This window comes from Melospiza melodia, chromosome 3, assembly GCF_035770615.1.
Source record: "Melospiza melodia melodia isolate bMelMel2 chromosome 3, bMelMel2.pri, whole genome shotgun sequence".
Taxonomy (NCBI): domain Eukaryota; kingdom Metazoa; phylum Chordata; class Aves; order Passeriformes; family Passerellidae; genus Melospiza; species Melospiza melodia.
Genome location: NC_086196.1, coordinates 129,044,177 through 129,066,747, shown reverse-complemented (window position 1 = coordinate 129,066,747; position 22,571 = coordinate 129,044,177). Strand labels below are relative to the sequence as shown.

The 22,571-nt window shown below is 38.2% G+C and overlaps 1 protein-coding gene across 1 annotated transcript in view; it reads left to right on the top strand.

The window, feature by feature from the left end:
• The first annotated feature begins 9,320 nt into the window (after nt 1-9,320).
• MMS22L (MMS22 like, DNA repair protein) overlaps nt 9,321-22,571 on the top strand; it is an 88,223-nt gene continuing 74,972 nt past the window's right edge. Inside the window, exons 1-8 of the mRNA XM_063153043.1 lie at nt 9,321-9,414; nt 10,527-10,714; nt 12,507-12,632; nt 15,810-15,862; nt 18,579-18,666; nt 18,768-18,945; nt 20,040-20,133; nt 22,098-22,228. Of these exons, the coding sequence (XP_063009113.1) occupies nt 10,536-10,714; nt 12,507-12,632; nt 15,810-15,862; nt 18,579-18,666; nt 18,768-18,945; nt 20,040-20,133; nt 22,098-22,228 (849 nt within the window). The 5' untranslated portion in view covers nt 9,321-9,414; nt 10,527-10,535. The remainder of the gene's footprint in view (nt 9,415-10,526; nt 10,715-12,506; nt 12,633-15,809; nt 15,863-18,578; nt 18,667-18,767; nt 18,946-20,039; nt 20,134-22,097; nt 22,229-22,571) is intronic.

The following is a 22,571-nucleotide window of genomic DNA, read 5'->3' as shown; positions in this document are numbered from 1 at the left end:
TAAGAAACAAAGCAATGGGAAATCATATTAAAAATGTGCAAAGCCTTTGCATGAACACAAAAACATGACAAAAAGCAAAATAAAAGTAGAGAACATAATTTGAATTTGAAGGCTTCAATGCAGAGCTCCTTCTAATAATTAGTATTTTGACAAATTTCTCTTGCAAATCTTGAAATAAAGTTATAAAAAGATGTTTCATGTAAAAGATGTTTCACAGGCAGCATATTAAATGACCCCTTCTGCAAAGTGTTTATCATTTTAAAAATCAACTCTTTCCCCACCTCTTTCAAGAATCTCACTACACAGATGCTCATCAGAACTCCTTATGATGACCATTGGAAACACTGGTTAATCTCCATGCTTGCTCATACCAACCTGTTTTTATACATTTCCTCAAGTCCCAGAGTATCTAGGAGCCTTTAATAATCCTAAGATGTCACTGGTGTGCTTTAATGACACACTAAGAGACAAAATCTGCATGAAAATTCATACTGTCCAAAGAGATTTGAACTTCAGATTCTGTGAATAGTAGGAAGGTTTCTTTTTCTATTACACAGCTGAGGAATGGAGATGCAAGAATGAAGTGAATTCCTGAAATCATGCAGATGAACTACATAGAAAGAGAAACTGAATATGAGCCATCTCATTTCTATCATTTTTGCTAATTATATCTGTTTAATAAGTTGATAAAGGAGGACCTGAGGTATGCAGAGCACTTCCTTCCTTCCACTATAAAAATATTATTGTAATCTTCAAAGTGGCAAAATAAAAATCAACATATTTTAAAATACAAAATCTTTGAAATTATGCTAAATATCCAATAGTCATCTGAATTTTTTTTTGTCAGGTTACATTGAGGCAAAGAGTATAAAGCACTGAGAAAAGGAAAAGGGAATATTTCTGGGATTGCACAAGAATGGACAAAATAGTGTGGTGCTGAAAACCACAGCTGAAGCTTATTGGAGATCCACTTTCTTGAATGATTTCTGTAATTCTGAAATTATGCTGGTGAAAGCTAGCTATTTTGCTTTTTTTACACATCTTTGAAAATATGGTTTACACTGTGTAACATCCACATTCACATCCACACAAAACATTAATCTGCTTTCTAAACTTACAGCCTCTGGACAAGTCAGGAGAAAGAGCTTTGCTGACTGGCAAAGTGGGAGCCCAGCCTTTTGTCCCAGCACTAGACAGTACGAGGTGGAGAGTGATAGTTGGAGTCAGAGAACTGCACCACTTTGAAATTAACTGCCTTCATTCAAATACTGTCAACTAAAAATCCATGCAGTGCTGGCAAAGCAAACATTCTGGTTTAAAAAATTCTGCATCAAAAAGTTTGTGATATGGACAAAATATCTTTCTGTGATAAAGTCAGAGCTTTCTGCTAAGCTTCATATTGGACTGCACAGTTGTGCCTTCAGCTTCTCCAAGTACACCTTCATATTTGATATTACCAACACAGTACACCAAAATGCTGACAGACACCTGCACCACAACCACTCAGTTAAAGCTATTCCTTCTGGAAAAAAAACCCCAAACCCCTCAGTCTACAGCTGGACTGACACAATCCTTCATCTGGACCAACAGTCTGTAATGTCTCTGTGCACCACACACCAGAAAGAATTTATGTACCTGAGAGACAAAAAGCTTCCTGAATAATTTTATTGGACCTAGGGTCTCTCTGACAAAGTATTATATTGAGAAGCAAAAATAGTAAACAGAGGGCACTGAACAGGAATATTTTGAGGATAAGTTCTGCTCTGCTTGTAGTTGGCCCCTTTATTTCTCAGTTTTCTTCTTCTTTCTAACCTGTCAACTTCCCAGAATCCAGATGAAGGGGCAAAGAAGTTGTTACAAGTTGAAAAGCCCGTGTTACTAGGGATTAGAAGGGTTGCAGTTAAAATTAACTTCACATACTTTTTGTATTCCTACTATTAGAGTCTCAACCCCTTTATTTTGTTCTCTCTTGAAGCACAGAAAAAAACCCCTTGTTTTCATCAATGGTCTTGCAATCTAAAGACTGCAAGAGACAAGAAACGGGATACTTAAGAAAACAATGAAAAAAAACCAGTGTGATATGAAGATTTCAAGGATTGTTGCAAACACATGTTGAAACAAAACAAGAATTTTCAGGAGGCATGCTTTGGGAATAGCAAAAGCCTCGTGAGCTTCAAAAAGAGTATGGAGAAAAGCTTAAAAAGAAAGGCAGAAAAATTAGCACACAAGAAATGAAAACTCAGGTTTGATAAGGGTATGAAGTAGTTCCTTGGATGAGAGTCAGTACAGAAAATAAGTACAGATGATAACACAGAAGAAAAGCCACTTGGAAGCAGTGAGATGCTTTTGTACAGTATTAAGTATTCCTACTACTGTTTTTTCTGGCCTACTACAGATACAGGTAAGAACTGCTAAGTTTTATGGATTTACATTTTACAGAAAATTGAGTATTTGAACTCATCCAGTATATTATGTTATTCCCAGCTTGACTTTGTAAAAAAAAAAAAAAGCCAAACTGGTTTATATTATGAATATTTATCACTATTCTATTTTACATAATATATACATAGGTTTATATATAGGTTGGAATTCTTCATAGTGAGTCAGTTATAGAATTTTACAGACTAGAATGCATATGTTCTACTTGTGAAATGTTTCCTAGAAAGCATTAGTGAATATAAATTCATTTGAGATTTCCATCAGATATTCTGACTACTGTCATTCTATTGGCACATATATTTCAGTGGCGAAACAGATAAATTTAGAATTAAAAGTATTATCAATAACCTTCTTCCCACTCTCAGTATATATTTCCTTTAGTCAACTTTCTTCTTTGTCAATCAAGTTAAAACAATGACTCAAAATGAAGACATCTTGTCATGTGTATCTATCATTCCTTCTATAATGTAGTACTCCCACTGGCTTTCATGGGAATTATGCATGTGAAAAGACTGCATTATTAGGCCAGATTAAGATAAGGAATTTAGAAATACTTAACTCATCATACCACTTCAGAACCTAATATTTATCATGGTACTTAAGCCTGGAGCAATATAAACAAAAGTACAAAATACCACTCCTGGAAATATACTATGGATGGATTTTTCATAACTTTTTTCAATAAAACTGAACAGAGTTGAAACTATTTTTCTTGCTTTTTGATATATGAACAAATAAAGAAATATGAATCAGATCACTCCAAAAGACTTGCAATATTCCTAAACAAGAGAAGCCACATATCAGTAAGAGGACAGTAAAAGTTAAAAATACATTGCAGATATATGAACTAGATGTCTGTGTAACCATGTAAAGGTCCTCAAAACTTTTCTTGGTATCCCTATGTCTTTTTTAACTTATTAAACCTGATCTTCTGGAAGCATAGCCAGTCATCTTTAACTGTTCAGACATATGATTTCCATTTGGACTTCATAAATGCAATTCTCCTCCCATGCCATGACAATTAAAGGATAGTATGAACTCTCTTCCTCTGACCCAGGAAAGATATTGGGCCCTTCCCTTCTCTGAGCTAAAACTGAATGGACCTCCACTTTACCCCAACAGATTGGGTAGACAGCAATTGGCTCTTTCCCACATGCATAGCTCAGATGTAGAGTCAAACTTCTAGGCTAGTTAGAATGTGATAACTTTCTAAATGTTTGGGGTTTTTTTGCCTAAAACACACTGCTGCACAGTTAACCACGGACTGTTATTTTTGATGGCTAGTAAAACACTTGCCACTTTTGTAAAACAGTATTCTCACCTGCTTGTATTAGTGCCTCAAATTCAGATTGTCTAATCTGACTGGAAAAGTTCAGATTTTAACTGCTAACCCCCCATCTACTTTATAACATGGGCACTGTTAAAAAAGTTTAACTCTGCAATAGTTCAACTTGAAACAATCCTGAGGATTGAACACTTCAGATATTCTTCACAGCTGGATAGCTCACATCTGGGCATCACTAATCAGGTCAGTCACAGGTACTTATCCTGTGAGACAAGGATATTGGAAACAATATCCATAAAGACTCCTGCTAGAAGCATAAATCCTTGAATTAAAAACATGTTCAAACACATGCTGCACCTTTTCCAATTGTACTGTAGATACCCTAGACTCTAGCCTGGGTTAATAGATGTCTTTGTACTCACCATGTGCAAGTCATTTTCTCAGGGAAAATAGATTTTCTTAAGAAGTGACAACACCATTTCATTAAGTGAAAATATAGAACTTAAATGGCATATGAAATTACATCTAAGTCTAGAACACTGCATTTCAAGGAAGTAGAAATAATGAGAGTCCAGATCACAGCAACAAAAATTAAAGAAATACAAGAATAATATTAGGGGCTTTTTTCTATAAAGAAGAAAACAAAAACCAGGGATTGTTTAAAAGAATAACACAGTGGAAACATGACTGAGAATCTCAAATATGTGAGTCTGGGGCAAAGAGGAAAATAAAAATCCCTGTAACTACTGACTAACAAAAACTAATGGGCTGAAGTAATTTACTTTTAGCAGGTTAAGTTTAAGATCAGCAAGCACAAAAAACATTCTAATGGGAAGACTAGTGAAATGCTGGAATAGATAACTCACTCAGGTAAGTAATCATAACAAATCTTCAGGCAGACAGGCAAGGGCTCACTTAAAAAGACAACTTTGATTGATTGTGGCTTTGGAGGAAGAGAGGGGGCAGGTATGACACCTTTAGGGAATAAGTTTCAATTGTATGATTCCATGCTGAAGTGACTGAAGAATTGTAGCCATGTAGTGAGTGACCCACTTGCTGGGGGATCTTGACTTGGAAGGAAAGTACTTTTTCTGGAAAAGACCAAATCAGGTTCTTCATATACACAATCACTTGGATTCTGATATAATCTATGAATCACCTAGCTACATTGATCCAATCTGCAGCTTCTTTATTCAACAGTTTAATGATAATGACTTTCAGGGCTGGACTATTTACAACCAATATCTGATCCAGCCATAGGATATAGGATTTTGCTTGCTGAAAGCAATTACTTAGTAACATGTCCCATGGCCTTGAGGCCAAACAACATTAGCAACAGCTGCTAGTAACACTGAATTCCAGATGTAGACTCTGCTGAAAAATTTAAAGGAATTAGTTTTACAATATTATGCTTTAAAAATCTAGATGTACTCCAAGTTCTTATTATCATATCTCTACTTTACTGTTAGGTTGGGATCTTTAGTGTTTTGTTTGTTTGTTTTTGATTTAAGCCTAAACTTTTTACAGGCAGATCAAATTTAATAATTAGAATCACAATGCTGTACAAGGCCACAAGTCTTTGGAGCCGTTGGAGAGTTAACGCAAAGTAAAGAACCTTCTCTACTCAGTTATTTTGCTTCCAATAAAAATGTCTGATTAATGTGAGGGAGAACACAGGACAAACGTGCAGGTCCCAGCCTGATTAGCAACTAAGTTCAGAAAACCTATAATTTTCCAGCTTCATTTCAATATCCTTGCCTAATATTCTACAATAAGCAGCGTGTAGAAGTAGGAAAGTTACATAGCCATACTTATTCCCTACATTTAAACCACTTGATCTAACACCAGGTAACTGATCCAAGACAAAAAGAAAAAACCCGCACCACAGTTCATCTTTTGGATAGTGAGAACTAAACTACGAGAAAATACACTTTCTAAAATGTATAAGGACAATGACAGCTGAAGTAGGTACAACTGCAATATAGCGAGTATCAGGTGTTCTCAAAGTTCCTACACATAACAAAGTAGCTCCCACTCAAAACACCGTAAATTGACAAAGTTACCAACGTCAGTGCTTCAAATGAAATCCTTTAAAATACATCTCACCTACACACGATTGCTCTCTGACAGTGTGTACACTACTGCCCTTCTCACAACAACTACAAGGAGGCACCAAAGGCAGCTCCGCCTCCACCCTCCCATCGGCAAAGTTGCCAAAAGCCCGGCCCGGGGTGGAAGGAGCCCGGGCTGCCCCCGCGGGCCGTGCCCAGGGCGCACTCACCGTGCCGGGCTACTCTGGGAGACTTCCCTCCCCTCCCCTCCCCCTGCCCCTACGCACAATGAGGGAGAACGGAGAGCAGTTCCAGCATTAAATTTGAACTTCCCTGCTTTTGTTAGCATGAGTCACCACCTTAACATTATCTCAGCTGTAGACTTTTATCTGTGAATATCTAAGCCCTGTCTTGTGGAAAACTAATTACTGAGCCACTGAGAGGCTTCATAATGTCCTGCATTTAAGTCCTGAACATCATACATAATGCATAGGAAGCAGTCGCTGCACTCTGATTACAGAACACTGTCATTAAGAGAGCAAATTAAAGATGTGAATAATTCACTGGCTGAGCTTATTGTCAGTGCTGCATTGTGAAATTAGAATTTCTAATAAGTACTGCAATTTTTTTAACCCAATTAACACAGAGAACATCTTGAGTCTGATTAGTACAATAAAAATTATTACCTTATTCTTTTGCTTCACAACAGCCAAATTAAATACTGTACTTAATTATGCAGCATTCATCGCTTCTGTGCTAGAAATAATAATAATAAAAAATTCTCACTATCGCTTTAATAAGACTTCCAATATTTAGAGTGCAACCGAAAAACAGAGCATATGAATCTCCTGCACAATTTCTTATCACAAAGTTACTGGCTTTTTTTTTTTACAGACTTTGAAAATAGGGTTTAATATCAGCAGCCGACCATGATGTCACTGCTGAAGTCTTCTCTGGAAACAAAAAGGTATTCAAAAAAAAATCACACAAAACGACCCTTCTGAACAAGCTCTGAATATATATTGTGAATTAACTTTCTCTGGGTTGATGTGAAGGCAGAGAAAAAAAAGCATTACCGCTCACTGCCTTGAAATCGAATACACAAATATACAAACATAGAAACATCTATACACACACACACACAGACACACTCATATATATATATAGGTTGTTTCAGGAAAGATGCTTAGGAAATATGCTAGGAAAAAAAACAAGCTGGATCAGCTCTCTTACCTCAGTTCCCTCTTGGCACGGGATAGATAACATCCTTTCATCCCAGAAAGGAGAAAAGTCCGATTCAACATCCAGCATGTTGATTTTTTCCCCACACGATGCCTGCTGCCATGTTAAATAAAGAAAATGATCACTGAGGATGCAGCTTTTGTCTCCAAATATTTGAATACTGCCTTTTAGTGACAAGGACCCCAGGAACCTTCGCACATCTGGCAGCAGACACCACTGGCTGCAGCTGCTGCAATGGGATTTTTCCTCAACCCTATTTCATTTTCAGCTCCTTTTTCTTCCCCATCCTGAGGAAGTTTAATCACCAAGCATGGCTGGGGAAGAAAAAAAGAAGAGAAAAAAAAAAAAAGGAAAGGTGGCATTGCAATCACAAGCTTTCTTGGTTTTGTCCTAGAGACAGGGACTGCAGCAACCACCTTGCATCTTTGTCTAGTTATTTTAGCATGTGCGTGCAAGAGGGGAGGAAAAAAAAGACTGAAAATTATTCAGGCATAATGCAATAGACATAAAGAGACAAAAAGACAAGGAGAGAAAGAGAGGGGAAGAGAAAGAGGGAGAGTGAGGGAGGGAGAGGAAACAGAAAGACTAAGAGAGGGAGAGGGGGCTGTCAGTGCAGATAAATCTGCATATGGAAATCAGGGTTATCCTGGGTACAGTTTTATTTAACCATGATGTACTGTTTTTTTAATTAGACAGGAATTTAAAGAAGGAAATGAGAGATTTTTACAGACACAGGAGCAAATGAAGCATTTTAAATCACAGCAAAGCTTTCAGAGCAAGCTGTAGCAGCAGCAGCAAAACTTTTTATAGCAACTTTCTTACTAGAAGGAAGTTTAGTGCACTGCTGCTATTTTGCACCCAAAATCCAGGCAGAAATGGAAAAGCATTCATTTTGAAATAAAATCAAACCACAACAATCCAAAATAATATAACATTAAAAAAAAAAAAAAAAAAAAAAAAGACCCAGAAGCCTCTAGGTGCACAGCAGGCACTTTAAGCTAAGTTATGCCAGGCACAGGGTTTAGGACTTTTGCCCTGGTGCCCATTCTGGGGTGGCTGTGACACCCAATGGAGATGCTGCAGTAAATGGTAGGAGTGATACTCAGCTTGAATTTCAAATGCTCTGAACACCACTTCCCAAGCTTGATGGCAATTGTGTGTGTTTGGGGATATGAGCATTACACTGCAGACATAGGAAAGCTGGATCTCCACATGTAAGACATCAGAAAAGACCAGGAGAGCCTCCTGCCCATCTCTGTGAGGGAACATGGGAATGAGTGAACTGAGAAAGCTGAGGAGAAGGGAAATGAGGTTCAAGTAAAGTCTAGACAAGAAAGACACCAGAGAAAGGTAGGGGACAGTTGCAGTACAAGAGAACTTACAGGAAAGATGGGCCAAGACTAATTTACAACAGCATGTAGAGACAGGACTGGGGGAATGGGTTCAATTCGAGAGTAGGTTTATATTAGGTGTTAGGAAGAAATTCTTTACAGTAAGGGTGGTTTGGCACTGGAACAGGTTGAACAGCGATGCTGTGGATGTCCCATCCCTGGAGGGGTTTTATCCCAGCCTGGATGGGGCTCTGAACACCCTGGTGTATTTGAAGTCACCTCAGCAGGGTTGGAAGTAGATGATCTTTAATGCCCCTTCCAAGCCAAGCCATTCTATGGTTCCACGATTCTGTGGGCACAAGGGAGACAGGCGAACACCCGAACACCAGCGGCAACACGGTGCCGTTCATGTGCGAGGTGGCCAGAAACCACCTGTGGTGGCGGGCCCGCCAAAGCACACCCAGCCGAAAGAAACCCGCCGGCCGGTCAGTCCTGGGAGGAGCGGCGGGCGGCGCTTCGCCTTGGGCTGGGCGGGACGGGGACAGGAAGCGGGCGAGGAAGGGCGGGAGAGAGAGGGCGGGAGCCCGGGCAGGCGCTGCAGGCGGGGCAGGCGCTGCCATGCCGGAGAGGAGGCGGAGCGGGCGGGAGCCGGGGCAGGCGCTGCCGTGCCGGAGAGGAGGCGGGGCGGGAGGAACCGGGGCGGGAGGAGGCGGAGCGGGCGGAGGAAGCGCGGCCGGGGAGGAGCGGCCGGCGGCCAATGGGCGCCTTGGCGCCTGCGCAGTGCGCGGCTGGCGGCGGCGCGCGGGCTGTACGGAACGGGCCCGGGCGCGGAGGGGCCGCGGCAGCGGCAGCGCAGGAACCGCCCGAGTCCCTGTGGCGCCCGCCCGGGGCTGGCCCGGCCGGGAAGTGCCACTGGGCAGAGGGCGGCGGTGCGGGGCCCAGGCATTCCACGTGCGGGTCGTGTTCGTGGGCGCGTCCCGGCGGCCCACAGCGCTGTTCCCGCCGCTTTGCAGCTGCTGCCCGCCGATTGCAGCCGACTGGAAGGTTCTGCTTGGAGGACCAGGAGGTGCTTAAAGTGTTCATTTGTTTCTGCTGCGTCAGGGATGTGGTAGACAGGTATGGAACGGATGGGAGCTATGGCCGGGAAGAGCTGCCCTCTTATGTAACTGTTCCCCCAGGGGTTTCTGTCCTGTGGGGCGATTTTGGTTCCCCGAACTGAACGGCTTTCCTGGAGCCCTTGTGGCTGAGAGCATTCCCTTCAGCTGTCCCAACACCCCTCCACAGGGTCTGGCTGTAAACTGGAGCACAAATCATTATTTTCCTGCTTTCCCAGCCGCCTGCTCCACAGGAATGTGAATAGAGAAAGTGAGAAATGGAAACTGTTAATAGAGAACGTGAGAAAGTAGAACGTAAACTGTTTTCTTCTTTTTTTTTCCCCCTTGAGCAAATATTTTAGTTAAGCTTCTGTATTACCAACCTCCAGCCATTGTGTTGACTAGATCCGGCAAGAACCATATCAAAATCTACCCGCAAAGAATTTGAAAACTTTAATTTAGCATTTTAGTTATATTGTTTGTGCATTTTTATTGGACTCTCTGACACCTGTTGCCTAGTTCTGCTCTTTCAGTATATTGTATAAAGTATGAATACACTAATATTATCTGTACAGTGAACTTCTATTGGACATGGTAATCCTTTTTTGGTTTTGTTTCTCTTTTTTTTCAGATTACTAGGTAGTTAGATTTTTGTTTTTAATATTGTGAGCCTCAAGTACATGATGTACTTCCATAGCATAGCTACTCTGGTCATAAAATGCAGTGTTGCTTTGTAATGCATTGCTGCCTCATGTTATAACCTACTGCTAGTCTAACGTCATCACTAATTAATTTAGAGAGCCAAACCAGAAGAAAATGTTTGGGGTTTTTTTTAAGTCACTGATGTGTCTTCTTGAGTAGGCTCTGTTCAGTGAGGAAGATGTGGTTGCACAAAGGTGCAGAATTGTGTGACAGGGCATGTGACCATGATTGCCCTTCTTGGTGGCTTTTACTTCAGTGTTGCAGTTGGCCAGATCTGTGTCCTCACTTGAGCTGAAGGACGATGTGGAGTTGTAACAATGAGACGTTCATTTGAAGAAATGCTATGAGTATTTTTGTATTCAACTATTTTTTTCTGGGCCAGGTGAAAACAATGGAGGATGACTGTGGTGCTTCCTCCACATCCCCATTTCTCACTGACAGCTTGGAGCTGGCGATGGAAGTGGAGCATGAGAACTCAAGGCCGGCTTTCTTTTCTTGTGCCTTTGACAGCCAAAATGGAGGGAGAGGGTTCTCTGCAGAGTCTTATTTAGCAAGTGGGTCTCTTAAGAGGTAAGGGATTTTTTTGAATTACAAATATAAAAGCCTTTTTAGATGTTGTTTCCTCTCATGTTTGGTGCTGACAGGTTTCCAAATCAGTTTGTTCTTCCGGTGCTGAAATCAGCTTGGTGATATCAAAGTGGGAAGCGCTGATGTGTTGATAAACAGCTTTGAACGGTGCTCTAGATGCAGTTCTTAGCTTTCTGAACTTACTTTTAAGATACTGTAATGGACATTTACAAGCCTGTTAGGATAATTCAAAACTGGCCTGTTGGGCAGCAGCATCTGAGATCACTTGAATTTTTGTGGAGCTTCAGTGCTGCTTTTCCTAGTCATCTGCTCTAATAAATGCTGGCCATTTTTCTCTCTTTTCCACTCTGCCTGGCTTCGCCAACTTTCTGGAGCTGGCCCTAGTAGCTTCAAGACCATCTTTCTCAAAGCTTTACCCTTGCATGCGTTCTGGATTTAAGGTTCTGATGTCATAGGGATCCTGTATCTGCATGAATATATCAGTAGTGGATTCCACATTGATAAGGAAACATTTCACCTGAAGTTGTTTCTGTCATTAAAACTCACTGAGGAGCTTGTATGTAGACAGGTTTCCCAGTCACTATAGTTGTGATAACACTGTTCTTCCACTGTTTGTTCACGTTGTCTACCTGGATTGCAAAGTCCTGGAAAAGCCTCCATGTCAGGGACTCTTCTGTCATTGTTGCTTGGAACTGGGGTAGCTGGATTTAGTTGCTGGAGGCTTCAAAACAGTCCAGTGTTCAGAAAGTTACCAGGTGAATTAAAGTGTTATGGAAGGTTGGGCCAATTATTCAGCAGATTCTCTTTTTGCCTCTGAGAACGAAATTGGAACTAGTGCATAGTTCAAGCAGAATAAGAACTTGGTGTGTAATATAATGGAAACTAAGTGCTTGCCTGGTATATCTTTTTAATTTTTAAAATAAAAATAGTTTTTACATATTAGAGAATTGAGCTGCCTCTATGTGGGATTATTTTATGAAAGGCAGTTGGAAAATTCTGAAATAATTTACCATGCTGTCATGCAGTTTGCTGCAATTTTTTTTTTAATTCATGTTAATGAAACATTTTTTTATTTGCACAATTATAATGTTTTAACAACACAAGTGTCTGATTTTCTCCACTTTGAGTAAAATGATAATTCTGGTGTTATTTAATTTAACAACACAAGTGTCTGATTTTCTCCACTTTGAGTAAAATGATAATTCTGGTGTTATTTAATTTTTCTTTAACAAGAGCAAAGGGTAATTATGGCCTAGTGTTAGCCTGAGTTATAGTGACAAGGTACCATTTTGAGCCTCATCTGTTCACCTGCCTAAAAGTGTGCTTTTAGCAGTGTGTTCAGTATAAATATTATGAAATGAATAAATGTATGTTCTAGCATTAGTTACTAGGTATATAGTGTGCCTTGAGACAGATCTCAAGCATACAGAGCAGTGGATTATCTTACACAGCAGCATCTTCTCTTCACAGTCTGTGTCTTATGTCTCCGCCCCTTTGTAAGTATGAAAATACTTCAAGAGGGTAACTTGTTAATTTTTATTTCCCAAATCTGCTTGTCACCTGTGGCTATATCCTGTTTTTACTTTTGAAGCTAGGAGTTGTATTTCTATAGATCATATTGCTCTGAAAGGTACAACTGTCTTTGAGACATCTGTCATGTCCATGTTGCTGATACGTTCAGAAAGTATTGGTGGTACATAAGCCAGCTGTAGATATTGTACTCCATAGGTTTATTACTGGCAAATGTATGAATATTGTTGGCTCTATTTTGCAGGGTTTTGCTGAGACTAGATCCTTCTCCAAATGACTATGAAGAAAATACAGTGGAATTGTTTGGCTTTCAGTGGGTTACTGAAATGGCATTAGTTGAATCCTGTGGATTTCTCTTTGGATTACTTAGGTATGATAACATTGTATTTTATAATTAATCCACATCTGTAATTATACCTTCTGTAAGGGTGTTACAAACTTCACATTTAAAACACCATGAAAGACTGGGCTGTGCAATGCATCTAAAAATGATTAATGCTGTCTGTTTAGTGCTCCAGTAAGTGATGGATAGGACACAGATGGAATTGCAGGAAGAAGTACATTGTGTCACAGGTTCTTAATATTATGTGACTTATTATTAAGTTTCTAAGTAGTGTGGTGCATATCTGAGGCATCACCAGATAAAAAAAATTAAGTATAGTTATTAAACAGAGTGTTGGGGTTAATTTAGAAGGCTCTATCTTCAGAATTATATGAATAGACTATATAAGATTTCCTTGAATGAATGAGATTGTGCTGCCCATATAACTGAAGTTGTCTTTTGAAGATTTTTAGTCCTTTTTTGTGCATAAAGGAAAGTGGAGGTTAAAAATCAAATACTATAAATGCTGGATGCAGTGCTTTCTTCAATTGTTTGGATTAGGATAGCTTCAGCAATCTCTTCAGATACAGTTACTCAGTGTTTGACTAATTCAATGTAGATGCTTAATCTGGTCAATGCAAATACACAGATCACTGATAATCCTCTTTTCTACTGATAATCCTCAGGATGTACAGCACATACAGAGTGGATGGGAGAGGAGCTTTTGTATGATTTCACAGATATATGCGGTGTGTTCCATCGTCCCTTTCTTTGCAGGGAATTCTTCCATCCCTTTAGGGTATGACCAAGGGCATGGTGTGCAACATGATTAATAGGGTCTGGCTTGTGGGAACAGGGTGACATAGATGACTGGAAGTGTATTAAAAGCACTATTATTTAGCTTTGCTTGCTTGATGCAAGCTTTGACCTCACTGTGTTTTGTAAAAGACCCCCAAAGTGATAAAGTGGGAGATGGGAGTATAATTTAGTTAAAAGTTTCAGTATTTAGTCTGATTTTTTAACTGCTCATTAACATAAAATCACTGGGCAGTGACACAGGAATGTTGAATTGAATGGCTATTCTTAAAGTTTTTTTCCTGTAATGTAAATTGCTCTGTAATTGTAATAGAGATGAACATAAGGTATAATGTGGTTTTTAAGTTATTCAAGCTGTATATTCTTTAAAACCTACTGACCTGGTAGGAATAATGGATTTCAGCTAACTCTTAGCCAAGTGTTTGGTTGCTAAGTTGTCTTTTGGTGTGACAAGTTCCTCTGCAAAGGGGAATGTCTGCAAAGACATTCAGTTCATTTGTTTCAGTCATAAAATGGAACACTTTCATTTATAGAACAGTTGACAACTAAAAGTAGAAAAACTGCTTTTTCTGCTTTTTCCACTGTGGAAGTTGAATGTGTTAAGTACAAGTTATAGTAGTTTTTGAAGATAGGGTGGCTGTAAATAGTTATGTTTATGAAGTAAAGGTAATATCTATGTTTAAATATATGCCTACAGAAAATTAGTCTCTTTTAATGTCTGAGATTATACTTAATATTGTAATTAAAAATTATTTGCAGTTTTTAAATATTGTAATAAATAACAGTATACTGCAGAACTGCAAGTTAAAATAGTAATTGCATAGTAAAAATTTTACTTACGGGTTTTCATGTGAGAGAAGTGTGAGTCAAAGTGAATGAGACTATGTAACCATTTAAGTGGGTATATTAATATAATATAGCTTTGATTAAAAAAGAGGAGTACCAGTTTATCTGTCAGAATGTGTATTTGCAAATCAAATGATTTAATGATTAACAGCCATGAGGATCAATCCTTGAGGCACAAATGCAAATTGAAACTAAAATGATTTATTTAAATAATGGTATTTTTGTTATGTTCTTGTGCCCAGTTTGTGCTTTACTTTTATCAGCTCATTGTGTTCTGTCTTTGTCAATTCACTGGGGAGTATTTTTCTTTTTTTTTTTCTGTCACTCCTGTCTCATACCTTCCTTCTCTAAACACCAGTCTCAACACCCCTGTTTCATAAAGCCCTCCTGCTTCAGACTTCCTTCCTTTTTTCGTGGTTGAAAGCCTTGAAAAATCCAGGCAGAAATTCAACTTTGATTTCAAAACAGACAAAAAACTCTACAACCCACCTAAATGATGGAAGGGTAGCTGACATGGCTTTATCCAAGAAAACAAGATAGAGTGAAGGGAGATCATTTTACTGTCTGTATGCACTTTAATATGCAAGTTACAGCCTGTAGTTTTGTCTTTTAGTTGCTTCTTGTGTCTTTTAAATGCTTCCTAGTTTTCAGGGTTTTTTTCATAAGAACATTTGATTTGTGTTAGATCCAAGTAGCCTATTTTAGAATCCTTCAGTAGTTATTGCTTTGACTGTATAAGAAATGAGACAGAGCTCTCTCCTCAATTTATGCAGCATTTTCTTTCTAAAGTCTGTCTGACACAGTTGTGCTTTTCATATATTCAGTTTAGTACTGCTTTATTTCTGTGGAGATTCTACTGGAAGACCACTTGCAAATAACAGTTGTTACAGAATATGGCCAAGTATTTACCTATGTTACAGCTTTTGTAAAAAATATTCATTTACAGTGGCACTGGACTTCTTTAAAAATGTTCTCTTTCCTCTCCAAAACTGAACTGAGCTTTAACTTTTCTAAAGACACCTCCTTTTACTCTGCTCTTTGTGTTGCTGTTTATGCTTTGTCCTGGGGTTCAGGAGCTGATCACCCTGAGCAGGAATGAGAGAAGCTGCAGGCAGGATGCACTAAGGCACATTCACAAGTGGATTAATTTAGTGTGTACTGAGTGTATGCCATGAGAACTAACTTTTAGGTTTAATCTGTGGTCAAATATGAAGCTGAGTTATGCTTGTGGTAAGATCACTTGCTGGGAATGGCTTTTTGGGGGTTTTTGTCTGTATTGTTGTTTTTTGCCTTCCCCAATATTCAGACAATTGTTTGGGGATTTTTTTACTGTGTTTAATGATTTATAAACATGCACAAAGTCTACTCAATGTCATCCCTTCACACTTGGATATGTCCATTTGACTAAAACTGTTTTCTGAGTTACATTTCCGTAAGCTTTTTCAGAGCTACAAGGCAAGAAACAGCTCTTACCTTTCTCTGTTCTATTTTATGTTTACTGAAGTGGAGTTAAACAACTTATAGCTATATAAATACCCTAAATCTTTGTATTCCTTTAATTAGGCAACAGATATACAGACTGGAAAACCTAGTACAAATGAGTTCATCTGATTTTGGTAAGTTTTACGAATTTAATTTGATATTGCAATAGGCAGCTGACTACCTTTCATTAGAGAAGTAAATTCTCACAGTTCATGCTTGTGCTTTGACTCTTGACCAAGGGATTTTGGAGTGTGCCTCAGAACAGCTCCTTTATAAGCAGCATAAACCTGCAGTTAGGGTAGAAATATAGGCAACCAAGTGAGATAAAATAGTGGGGAAATAGAGTGGAAATGCTGGGAGTCAGTTTGAAATCAGATTTGCCTGTAAAGATAGATGGACAGAGCAATCCTTAGTAGGGCATTTTGCATTAATTTGACTTAAGGTGTCACCCCTAGAGCAGAATTCAGCAAAACTATTAACTCTTTCAGTTAAAACCAGAAAATTTCATTGATCATCCCAACAATAACTACAAAGGTAGTGGCTTGGATCTTTTTTCAGTGTTTCATTGGCTGACATTTAAACAAGTTAGATTTGGTTAGTTTTGAGTTATTTACAAACTTAGTTTATCTTTGCAGTAGGATCAATAAAATGGGTTCACTACAAAATGCTTTCTTTTAATTAAATACTGGGGCATGAGAAGCAGCATGTTTCTGAAGGATTATTGCAGCTCTGGGCTTATTTTAAGTTGAAGGCTGAATTACTTAGCAAGTTGAGAAGTTCAGTAATTACTCAGAAATAAACTGTCTATAGTGTCTTATTACTGATAACATGCTAGTATTCTATGATTGAATATTTTTACACATTACCATTGTTTTTTAATATTGTGATGTTCTTCCATTTAAATAATTGATGTGAATTTATCATCAAGCTTCTTTCATATGCAGTTCATCATCAAGAAACTGTTCTGTAGGTTTCAACTACAGAACTGTATGTTTCAATGTCAAGAAACTCTTCTGTGGGGTTTTATTCACTTAAATTTAAGCACCTGCTTGGTTGCATTCTTTTCTTTGTATCCCATTCTTCCACTTGTCAGTTAAGCTAGTAAAATGAAGAACTTGAATTTTGTGCTTTGCACCAGGCTTTCTTTCTGAATCAGAAGCAAGTCACTGATTCAGCTTTATAGAAGTGGGCTAGTAGTAGAAGAGTGTTGTGAGGATTGAAGTGTTCTAAATGATCAGAGGGTAATGTTAGTTATTATTGATGTCTTAAAAAAATGTGCTGTCACCACTGTTGATACACCATTTAAGAGTTTTGGCTCAGTAAATCTATGTTGTACTGTGTGTTTATATAGAGATCAATATTTTACTTTAAATTTCATTTCCTATCAGTCTTGATGAGCTTTGGAGACTTTGTACTGAGAGCTGTGTAATGAAGAAGGCATGTGAAAATAGTGTAATATAAAATTCCATTTACACAGTTCTTCTGAGAATTTAGGATACAGTATTTGTTATTTGTACAAATCAACTATAATATCTATAAATAATTACTTTAAGAGGATCAATTCCCTCTGTTCCAAACTTTTGGTTCATTACCATGGCAGATACTATGGCTTCTGGTGAGGTGCAGGTAGGCTGTACACTGGAATATTCTGGTGCTTGTACCAGTTGGTTTGCTTTGCCCACTGAGTGTTGTTGCTCAAAAGATGTTGAGATAGGCTTGTATGCACAAAGCTTTATTTTTGGCATCTGTAACAGTGTCATGTATGAACTTCCAGAACTTCCAGGTTAATTGGAGGAGATGGGGAAAACAAAAGGGAGAGTGAGAGCAAGACCAAAAAAATGGGAAGACTCCCCAGTGGTCAGCTGGGTAGAGGAGCAAGAACTGTCTTTCCCTGGCTCTGCAGTCCAGTGTAGTAGGTGACCAAGAGTTTTTGCCATGCGTCTCCTCTAGGGTGATGCACTTTGATTTGCCCTCATTTGATGCTTGCATTGAAAATGCTCTGAATAATCAGCATGTGTTGTAATAATGTTGCAGGCTGACTGCTTGTTAAGCTTGTGTGTATATATATTGTTGGGCAGTAGTTACTTTGTTTATTATGCACTAATACAAGCTAAAAGCTACAAGGCAAGGTATAGGAATAAATAAGGAGTGATTCTCGCACAGTGGCAATAACTTCCAGTGAATCTCTGCTCTAATGGGGGTGTTTGAGCTTGTAGGTGCAAGGTGAAGATGGTAACACCATGAGAACAATAGCTTCAGAGAACAAAGGAAAGGAGACATACAGCCAGAATAGCTGCCTGAAAGCATACAGAGCTGCAAGTGAAAGGCAGGATTGTGAATGGATGGCTCTTAGCATTATACAGCTGAAGGTTCTGTGCAACAGTGATGCTTCCAAGGAAAAGTTACAAAGCATATTTACAAATAAGCTCACCTTATTGAGCTTATTTTTATTATTATTGAACCTTATCACAGTTTAAGTCTGTCAGGAGAAAAGGGTACTGACAAATTGTTTTACCCATGTCTTTACTGAAGGTGTCTTGGAAGCAGTCAAGAAACAGGACAGTAGGGCTGAGTGATTTCTTCTAGCACTGAGGGTACTTACCTTCACCTTTCCTGAGTGTCTTCTTTTCTGTCTGTATCTGGACATGTGCCTGAGATGATAAGACAAAGAATGGATCTCTCTGGCAAAATGACATTTAGAAGTGGGTGTTTACCATCAGTTACCTCCCAGCTTGTCCTCAGAGGTTGTCTTTCCAGTGGTCTGGTCTAATTACTGTGGAGAATGCAAATGTTAAACAAGTCATGATGTGCTTGTCATCTGCTTTAAGCTGCTGGTCTCTTTTACCTCAGGTCAAGCTGCACACTTGCACTCTGAAGCAGAGAGCATCAGGCATCAATGTCTTAAGTTTTTGCATTATGTGAAAGCTTTCATCTTCAGGTGAGATTTACACACATTTTACTGAATTGGGTACTGAGCTTTGTGTAGCTGCTACTTACCTGTTTTCTGATTGTGTGTATTGTATTTTTCTGTACATTCAGGTATCTGGAACCCCCTAAGGTGGAAAATGATAGAGTGCTACATCCTTATGAAGAACTAGAAGCTCAGTTACCCTCAGTGTTGGTGGAAGAGCTTCATGCTTTGACTGTGCATGTTGGTCACCTTTGTGAACTTCCTAGTAATGTCCTGGCAGCATTTACTATTCAAAATCAGGCAAAGGTTGGTGTCTTCTTATAATTTTATTTTTTTATGTGGCATTATGTATTCAATTTGAAAAGTTTTGGCTTTATATAAGTTAATCTTTTTTGTTTTGTTTTCTTTTTTAAGTGCCATCCTGTACTTGGTAAACACAACTAATTAGATGTGTATTTTCTGTTGTTGTTTTATTTACCTATTTTCGTTCTGTAGCTTTAGAATTCTTCCTATAGTATACAAATGATTGTACCAATTACAGGTAGATAAGTAGGCTTGAATTAGCATAGCTTGTTTAAAAAATTCCTTGGTGTTTGTCTGTAGTAATGTTTAAAATTTCTGAGCATCCCAGCAGGAGGGGCATTTCTTTAAAAATACATTCTGAAATCTGACTCAGAGTGGGAAAAGATTCTTATAAAAGAAAAGTGCGGATGTGGAAGTACTACTGAAGTGTGCACCATTAGGATTTGTGCATACACATAGCTAATGCTTTCAAATCTTTTATAAAGCTAGAAAAGGAATTTCAGGCTTATGTTGTATAAACTAGTATCTGGAGAGGAATAATCTGCTGAGAAGCAGCATTTCGGACATTTATTTAGCTTGTCACAAGTGGTTGAGCTGATTAAAAACAGTAATTTCAAGTAAAATTTAGGGAAGAGAATACTAAAATTTTGGAGTTATTTTAAGAGCTTATTTAAGCAACTTTTGTGTGCAATTGCTAATGCTTCTCTGTAAAGAAAAGGTTAACTAAGGATGTTGTAATTTGTCAAGCTCGAATCAAAACTTCATAAACAGCCTCTTACAGACAGAATTGTAATGAAACTTTTTATTTCTTTTCTTTTCTTGATCTGAATGGCATTTGTATGTTACGTTGTATTTGATCATAGATATTCATAATGTTCATTGCAGTCCATCTTAGAATGTCAAGTCCAACCATTACTCCAGCATCTCCACATTCTCCACTCAGCCATGTCCCCAAATGCCACATCCACATGTTTTTGAACACTTCCAGGAATAGTGATTCCACCATTCACCTGGGCAGCTTGTTCCAAAGCCTTAGCACTGTATCCAGAATTCACTAGAGAAATGTTCAATATAAGTAAATATATTTCTAATCACAGGTCTTTCCTCCATCATGGCACTTACTACATCTCCATTTGGATATTAACTGGCTGGTATTAGAAGTTCTTCACGTACTAGGTGAAAAACTGAAGAGTAAGTATGCAGGCCTTTTTCTTGAACTTATTCTTTTGCATATGACTTACCTAATTTTCCCATCTTGATTTGTCTAGAATAAAAACTACTGTTGGTACTTTTTAAGCATAGCTGTCTGTATTTAATGGGGTAAAGTCAGATTTGGTAAAGGTAGGTTCTTTGTGAATCACTGTGCAGCTCAAATTAAATAAAATTGTATTAGGAATTTGCTCTGTCAAAACAAAGATCGCAGAGTTCATACTCAACTGATGCACCATACTAAATATTTAATAACAATGCACTTCCTGACATCACATAAAAAATGCATTTACAGATATCCAGAATGCATAACAATGAATGGCAATTTGATGACAACAATGTAGGAAAAGTGTCCAGGCATGGACCAGAAAAAGGATTCTCGGGGGAGAGAATTTGTATTGCTAACCATGTGTGACACTAAGAAAATATTGGGCAGAAGAAGCAGCCTCAATCAGGAGAGCTTATAAAAGTACGGAAAGAAAAGGGCAAGGCAATATCTTTTAAAAAAAAATTTATAAGGCTTTAAAAGGGCAAAAAGTAAGTTGATAAGAGTAAGCTGTTCATAGAAGTTAGATTAAAAAGGTCATAGGATGCAATTGAAAAACTCAATTTCAGAGTAGTTCAGTTTGCTGAAAAATTGTTAAAATACAGAAGAGAACTTTATTTGCTTTGTGAGGCTTATATCTGTTTTCCATGTCCATTCTACCAAAATAAACCACAGAATTGTGTTTTCTTTTACAATTGGTGTGTCACTGCAACCATACCTTCCCTCACACCTCGTGATTATAAGTTGTGAATATAAATTCCATATAGGAATTGCAACAGTTGAAGTAATGTTGAGGTATAGAAAGAAGGCACTATATGCTTACCCCAGTAACTGTGTTGAATATGAACTCTTGGATTAGCTTTTGCCTGCTCCAAGTGCTGTCACAACACAGCCTTGCTCCCATTAACACATTTTCTCTGTTTCTACATTACTGTATAGTGTGTAGGTTGGCTTTTTGTTCCATAATTCTAAGTTTCTCTTATGATCCATTGTGGGATAGTGTGTTTGCCTTTTTTAGAGCATTTTGGATAAAGGATAGTGAAACTGTTGCAGGCAATTTATTTTCCAGAATTTAATATTTATTTCTAGATAATGTTCTGAGTTATAATGCAGTCATCTATCTTTGTAAGAGAAAGCTCGTGATTTTTAACAACAAAATTTGCTAGTCAAGACAGTCATATCTCTACATACATTATCTTGCATTATTATGTGCTTAGAATTTCCTAGGTTTTTATCTCATTCTGTAAAGTGTTCTGAGTGGAAACTTCACACTGCTGAGACCAGTGTCAGGATAGTGGATTCAGGGCTTCACATTATATTTCCAGGAATAAAATACAGGCACACTCTATGTATTGTCTGCTCCACTGATGTCAAGGGAGATGTGCTGTTGAAAAGCTTGTGGGATAAGATCTTACAGCCTCTTAACTTCACCATTTTATCTGTTAATGCCTACAAATGCTCAAGTTGGAACATGATCACACCAGCTTTCTACATCAACACATCCAAAGGAAAGTGTTAGACCTCTCCAGAATTGTTTGTCATCAACTTGCAGATCTGCAAAACATGTCATGATTCCAGAACATGCGCACTGCCATGTGACAAAGAGGAACTTGCAGATAAATAAATCTTTATTCCTCTGCAAAATCTGTGCCAGTAAAAGGCTGGAAAGTGCCAAGCTTTTTTACTGTCAACCTGAATAATACCAGATTTCAGTGCAATGATGGAGATTAGTTTGAATTTAGGATGAGCTTTCTCACATGAATTTATAAAATAAAATTACATACAGGTCAACAGGCCCATTCTAAAATATATGTATATCTTAGAAGAGAAATCCTGTCTGTTTTATGTTGCTAGAACCAAACCTAGAACTAAACAATTCTACTTTTCTTTTGTATTTTAGGACAAGTTGTATATGCTAACCATTTCATTAATCTAACTGGAGAGAATCTAACCAATATCAGTTTATTTGAAAAACACTCTGGAAATCTCATATCTGATTTAATAAGGTTGGCCATCAACAAATATACAAAGGTAACTCTTTTTCCTTATACAGGCCATGGGCAGTTAGATGCTTTTACTGGGAGCCATATGAATTGGGTATTGCACCAGTGCATGGATGACTTCTTAGTGCTTAGTTGTAAATGTTACGTATGGCTTTGTATTTCCATGTTTTAAAGAGTGTTATTTGTTAGGAGCTCAAATTGTGTTATATTTATTCATGACCATCTGGCAGTTGAATGAGACAGTAATATTGAAATGCACTGTGTACAGAGCAGAAGTGAGTGCCACATTTTCTAAGTTCAGTGTTCCAGGTTTAATGCCAAACATGGCACAGTCTAAAAGGTTTAGATAAATGCAAAAAAAAACCCGTCTA